This window comes from Spermophilus citellus, assembly GCF_964194105.1.
Source record: "Spermophilus citellus genome assembly, chromosome: 9".
Lineage (NCBI taxonomy): Eukaryota > Metazoa > Chordata > Mammalia > Rodentia > Sciuridae > Spermophilus > Spermophilus citellus.
In genome coordinates this window covers 29,658,613-29,665,783 of record NC_138191.1, presented here as the reverse complement: position 1 = coordinate 29,665,783, position 7,171 = coordinate 29,658,613, and the positions used below count along the sequence as shown (strand labels likewise).

The window sequence follows — 7,171 nt, the reverse complement described above, 5'->3', positions numbered from 1 at the left end:
AGCAAGGGACTTGCAGATGGGCTTATGTTAAGGATTCTGAGATGGGGAGACCATGCTGAATGGCACAGGGTAATCCATAGCATCCAAATAATTCCATGGGTCTTTAACATGGAAGAAGAGGCAGAGAAAGAGGTCAGGGTGATGGATCAAGCACTCTGCCTGCCGTTGCTGGTTGTGAAGGTGGAGGAAACAGCTACCAGCCAAGGATTGACCTATCAATTTTAGGCCTGTTGGGACCCTTGGTGGACTCCTAACCTACAGAACTCTAAGAAAATGAGTTTGGGGTGTTCTCACACGATGTTTATGGGAACTGGTTACAGCAACAACAGAAAATCAACACAAGTACCTCTCTAATTCACTTCACCAGTGACGAGATCTGAAGGACGTGATGAACTCTGCATATTCTGAAGGCCTAGGTTGACAGGTCAAGAGATACTATTACATATTTTAAGTGGTACCTGTTCTGTTTTCCCTTCCAGCCCCCTTTATAGGACTTAAATTCTATTTCCCCTCACAGGATTTCATTTTTAACTATTTCTAGGAAATAATTATAGAGTGATAGCTTAATTTTAATTCTAGAAGGCAAAAGAATACAATAATTTTTCTGAAGGAATCTTTTAAGATTCTTATTTCAACATTTATGGAAGTATAAGAGGACAGATAAATGAGGATGGTGAGTTAATCTGTCTGCAGCCCCACCTGGCCTGAGGGGACAGGATATGTCACATTCCTCAGCAAACTGACTCGGGTAAGAAGGTCTGGCAGTCAGTGTAGGTAATAAATGATGGGGGTTGAGAAAATAAGGGCTGGTTATCAAAGAAAAGACAGGTGGGTTGCTAACAGCTAACCTGGGGATCACACTTCCCAGCACAATGAGCTGCTATTGATTATCCCAAGTGTTCCAGCTCCTTCTTACCCTTAGGCATATGCACAAAGAAGAAAAAGGTGGTGGGGGGTTCTGGGGTCTATAAAACAGCAAGACACACCCACTCCTACTGACACCCAGCTCTTTGCCCACTTCTGAAGCCAGAACTAGAGAGACAGTCAGTATAAACAGGTCAATCAAATCAGGTGGTGTGGAGAGCCATTCTCACACGTGACTGGGCAACTCCCGGTTTGGGTCTGAGGTGCTCTGGCTAATCTTTCCCGGCCCTCTCCTGATGAGAGAACCTGTCCGTGGGGGGGGGTGTGACTGACCACTGAACCCGGGGGCCAATCATTGACCCTGACCTTGGAGTGCAGCCCCCCCTCAACCTTCATTGGATGGAATTCTCCCCTGAATTTCTTTTTTTTTTTTTTAAAGAGAGAGTGAGAGAGGAGAGAGAGAGAGAATTTTTAATATTTATTTTTTAGTTCTGGGCGGACACAACATCTTTGTTTGTATGTGGTGCTGAGGATCGAACCCGGGCTGCACGCATACCAGGCCGAGCGCGCTACCGCTTGAGCCACATCCCCAGCCCTCCCCTGAATTTCTTGTTCCCCAATAAAAGGCTACTCCCTGGCGTGCTCCCTCTCTCTCTCTCCTGCTAGCCCTGAGTAATCCTTGCTGCCCTACGGGTGGTTTGAGGTGGGAGCCAGAGAGGGGAGCCGTCTCGGACCTGGTCATAGAAAAAGGTAACTGAGTCTGTGTGTTTTATTTCGATCTCTGCTAGCTAACTTTTATGCCAAGAACCTCATTAATGAAACCAGTGCGCTGGCCGCATGGTGGAAAGTGGGTTTAAGGAGGCCAATTTTGAGTGAGTCTGGCTAGTTGGAGACTGTCCCCTGAGTTAATTCCTTCAGAGCCCTTCCTCCACCCAAGAACCGCCCCTGCTCCAACCTGTTGCTAAGGTAACCAGTCCCAGGAATAGCTCCCTACAGGGAGCTATAAGGTTGTTAATTAATGTGGGCTGCACCATCCTGCCCTTCCCACTTCAGCCCACCTGTTTCCCACCTTTTGGCCATCCCACTAAGCATTTCCTAGGTCTAGTCACTGCCTAGGCCTAGTCCCATACCTCAGGAAGGAGAAAGATAAGGGGAAGAGGCAGGAGAACAAAGGAAGCCTAGGACATATAAAAAGGGCAGAACACCTCACTTCTAGGGATACCAGGAAACCAGCTCTGGCCCCCTCCTCCCTCCTAGGAGAAGTCTATGTTATCCCCTTTTAAATAAACCCTGCTTTATATGCATGCCTTGGCATGCTTCAAACTTCAACAGGTGAGGAAGCAGGACTAGTCACTGATAGATAACCAGCGGTACCAATTCTCTTCAGAGAAGTCTGCTGTCCCTGTCTCTTTCTTATATAAAATATGCTTTCTACACTTGCCTGGGTGTTTCTCAGGGTGTTTAATCCTAAACATCAGGGGAACAAAGACCCATTCCTGATCTCCAAGACTGGTATCAGAATGACATAATTTTCAACTATGGTTCTTAAATAAATTTATTTAATGTTTTGACTCAATGATATAAAACAATGTGTGTTAAACTGTGGTCGGTAGCCCACCTGCATCAGAATCACCTGGGATGCTTATATTTAAATGCAACCCTAGGGTCCCACACCCACAAAAGTTCTTGGCATTTCATCCCAGGAAATTGCTCCCACAATCTTCAGAACTGATTTGTGAAACAAACTGCATTTGAAATTAACAGCTCCAAAGCCTTTTAACTTCTGACTTTCCTTAAGCTGAAAATGGAGTCTGAGGGACTTCCCTGGACCTGAGGGCACTGCCCAGAGGAACTGAGTCTGAGACATGTTTCTGATTAACACAGCCTAGCTAAATATACACATGGATATTTCCTTCCTTTCGTCCTACTGCACCCCATAACTCTTATAAAAGCTTTCCATGCTCCTGAGTCACAAACGATGGAGAGTTGAGAAAGAAAATGTTCTCTATCTTGCTCAAATCCATCATTGCAAGAAACCTTTATTTCCCTTGCCATCCTAACTCCTGAGTTTTAATGGAACACATCAAACAGCAAAATATGTCCTTCCCTGTGAAAACTGTAAGGCAAATCAAATTTAAGGATCACTCTATCATGTATATTGGAAATTTTCGTAAAATAGAGGAAAAATGAATTTTTAAACTTAGACTTTATGGATTAGACTATTATTTTTTCATGACAGTTTGTCTTTCCTATTCTGATACACTTGTTCTGGGAAATGGTGTAGAAATGCAAAACAAAACAAAGAAAAACTATTTCCTTATACACATATTTCTTTAATAGCCACCAAAAAAAGATTGTTGTTTCCTCTCATCCTCCCCATCCATGAGTTATGTTGGCCTTCAACATATTGCTACAGCAACATAAATAAATCTCTATCATACATTTATACACACATACCCACATCCTAGGAGCACTCTGAAGACACAGACTAGGCTTCAGTACAACTAGGGCCTTGCCCAGACCACTTAAAAACAAGCAGAGGGCTGCTATATGCAAGACTTTCCATAGGCTTGGTATGGCCATCAGTTCCCAATTCACCTGAGGGAAGTTAGGATGACAAAGGGATAACATACCTAATGGGGGTAGGGACAATACAGTTTGGAGAACATGTAAGAAATGAAGAAGATCATGCTAGGCTAAGCATGACAGGGCATCTAACAAGTCACCAATTCCCCACACAGAATCAAAGCTCTCAGAACTGGTGGTACAGCATGAAGCCCAGCCTGACTTGGCCCAGAGGAGCTACCTGGTTAGGTGTGGATCTGTGAGCAGTGCTCGCTGAAGCCCACTGACACTGTCCAGCAGGGCACTGCTGCTCAGTAGTGTGCTTCTATAACTGTGGAGGAGCTTCAGCATGGGGATCACATGTCCCATGTGTAGAAGGCAACTATTTCCTTCGCTTTGACCATCTGAGGACAGCTGTTGAGATGAGAACCATGCTCTGGCAGGTGCTATGCCACTGAGGCTTTTCAGAAGCAGTGTCACAAGTGCTACTACGCAATCTCACGCGCGCTTTGCTCACTGCTGGGCCCAGGGGGATTTGTCTACTGTTATTCCATCACTGCCAGGAAGTCATTCTACCTTTCTGCCTACCCCACAAGGACACATCTCTGACTGCATCTTCAGACCTCCAGCAGATTTAGAGGAATCAATCCCAGATTCTCCTCAGCAGACAGGTAGTTGTGCAAAAGAGGGGCAGGCCCGTTCTTCCTGATGCTTTAAGGACCTGTGGTGGCTTTGCTTCTTGCGGGACTCCTGGAAGGCAAGGGTCACAAGGCTGGAGCGCACAGCAGGGCCCTTAGAGATTTCACCTGCAAGCAAACATAAAACAATCCTGTTCAGATGGAACTGTCAGACCCTGCTGACGGCACCCAGGGGCTGGAATGAGGGCAAAGCATGCAGGAAGCCAGAACATGGCAGGAGGGGATTAAGAGGATGAGCTTCCAGGTCCCAGCTTAGAGGAAAAGCCTCCCTGTGCACCCAAATTCCTGCTGCCCCAGCCACTGCCCCACTATACTCTATGTGGTCAGATCCTACCATTTCCTCTGGATGAGCCAGTTCATGCTACAAGTTATATGGTCTGAAGAAAAACAAAAAAGTGGGGAGGTTTGCCATCTTCTAGGAAAAATAGTGCCAAGCATGAAACATGCACATGTAGAAAAAGCCCGTGGTAGGAAGGAGAAAACATGTTGGGGGAAGTGTGTATCCCAGTTTTCTTGAGGAGAATTCAAAGGGGCAGGGATGAGACCATCTAGTCTACTCTTAACAGATGAGGGGGCAGCAGTTCACAGAGGCAAGGGGGCCAGCCAAAGGCACACAGCCAGTTAGTGACAAGCCTGGAGTTAGAGCCCAGGCATCAGGAAGTAGAAAGGGAGGCCTGCACACTGGAGATAGCCAGTGGGATCTGGAGGCTGCTGGGTTACCTTGGCTGGGACAGGATAAGGCTGTACAGAGGCAATCTTGTAAGTGTTGTGCTAAAGAAGCTCAGGAAAGAAAGGAATCATCAGAGAAGAACCAAAGGGAATTAAAAAACAAGAGCTGGTTAAACCATGGCCCACCCTCAGTCACAGTGTGGGAGTCAACCCTTTTGGAATATAACTAAGGAAATATTTCCTTTTTAAAAAATTATTTTATTTGAAGATGGACAAATAAATACCTTTATATTATTTATTTATATGTGGTGCTGAGGATCAAACTCAGTGCCTCATATGTGTTAGGCAAGTGTTCTACCACTAAGCTATAACCCCAGCCCCAATTTAGGAATATTTCTAGGAATATGTTCAACTTCTCTGGCGAAGTTTAATGTCTAAGTTTAAAAGTTTAGTTTCTGAGTTTTAAACCAATTAGTGCACATCAAGTTTTTCTTCAAAGTACTAAGTAATAAGCACTTAGCATTTAAGTAAATGTAGAGAATGTCTAGCATGTATATATATATATATATATCTATATATCTATATATATAGATAGATAGATAGATACATATATATATATTTTTTAAAAAAATCTCTTGCCTTAAGATTCAGTGTTTATTTATTATCAAATTTTATTTTATTTTAGATCAATGAGACCAAGTGGATTTTTTATCATGTTTTTTTTAAAGAAAAAATGTGTCAAAATCAAATTGCTGTTCTTAACATAATATTTTGCACTAAAGTCAATTTATAAGGTTGTGCCTTACTCTGCTTTATCATAAAGTAGTTTAGGAAAGTCCAGAATGCCCAAATGGCCCAGAGACCCCTGTACAGATAACTAATTCTCAGAAAACCTGCAAATGTCTCTGTCCTCAAGAACCAACTGAACTGCATTTCTCCTGGCTCCTTGTTTAATTGACATCAAGGAGGAAAAAATGAAATGAAAAATGAGAGATGATGACAAGAGAAAAACAAGGGCAGGGAAGGGAACTGAGTGGGGAGAAGTGATAGGATGGAATCCTAACAGGAGGCTAACTAGGAGCTAGGACCAGTCACGTGGATCAGGTATCTCCTCTGGAAGGAGAAAGAAGGTCAGGGTCACCTACAGACCTGATGATAGACAGTGGTGTGTTAGAGGCAGGTTCTTTGGCTCTGACAGGTGTAATCGTTTCCTTACCTCCAAATTAGTCCTTGCCTTCTTCAAAACATCATGTGTCCTGGTCACTGAAACAACAAAACAGCCCCACAAAGCAGGAATTACCAGCTGGGCCCTACTTGCTGGGCATGTGTTTTCTAAAGCATTTTCTTTTGACCCCTCAATCATGGCCTCTTGCTGATTCCTTCCTTCCCTCCCTCTGCACCCACAATTCCTCATGGCACAGGAGGTTTGGGCCCAGTGCATCTGACTCTCCCCTCCCAACATTCCAGTGCCTCTGTGGTCACTGTTCATCTGCAGCACAAGTGGGGCATCTGTAAGACCACCCCGTTCCTCTGCTGCTCCACTGCTCAGGGGCACCTACACTGATTGACGATGAACTGCTCCATGTTCTCCTTCTGCTGGTTGGCAGTCTTCAGACGCTCAGCTGTGGTCTGAAGGAGCTTCTCCTGTTTGGATACTTGGGCTCGCAGATCCAGTAGCTCCCTTTCCATTGATTCATCCTGGGGAAGAAGGATAGGCTCTCAGACAACAGTATGGAGACCAAAAGCATCCAGTGCTTTGTGGTTCCTACCAATTGGAAGCAGAACTCTATAATCTTCTCAACACTCTCTGGAGTATGTTCTCTCCATTACAGCCTCTTGATCCTCCAGTTCAGGATAGTTGAGGAAGAGGTCATAGGTAAGAATGTTGAAAACATGAAAGCCCCCAGACTAGCACAGGTCTACTGTTCTGTGGCCAAGGAGACCCTGACCCCAGACTGGCAGAAAACTCCCAATTGTGAATAAGACCTCCAATTCAGTCCTTGTAAAAGTTCCATCTCATCCTTCCCCCATCCATACATTTCAGATATATGATGTATGGGACACAGGGCTGCCCTGAAGACAGTGTGTAAGTCTCTAAATATCTGTACAAATGTGAAGATGGTAAAGCACCTTCCCTGGAATTAGCAGTTAGCTCCCAAAAGATAACAGCAATATTTGTCTGGAACTCGAATATCTGGGAAGGGGATCCAGATGCGGGACCACTCCAGGCTTAGCAATAAGAGCCAGCCTGAGATCACAGCAGATCCTGGGGTTGGGGGTTGGGGGCTGGGGGGACCTTGGCACAGAGATGATAATTTAAAAAGATATGTTGGGATTCTAGGAGCATGACCATAAGAAGCTTCAGGCTCATGGTG

At 44.8% G+C, this 7,171-nt stretch overlaps 1 protein-coding gene across 1 annotated transcript in view; it reads right to left on the bottom strand.

The window, feature by feature from the left end:
- Positions 1 to 3,176: 3,176 nt before the first annotated feature.
- LOC308656940 (myomegalin-like) overlaps positions 3,177 to 7,171 on the bottom strand; it is a 151,225-nt gene continuing 147,230 nt past the window's right edge. The window contains 5 exon segments of the mRNA XM_081308319.1: positions 3,177 to 4,235; positions 4,848 to 4,862; positions 4,865 to 4,898; positions 6,013 to 6,059; positions 6,356 to 6,494. Coding sequence (XP_081164445.1) covers positions 4,090 to 4,235; positions 4,848 to 4,862; positions 4,865 to 4,898; positions 6,013 to 6,059; positions 6,356 to 6,494 — 381 coding nt within the window. The 3' untranslated portion in view covers positions 3,177 to 4,089.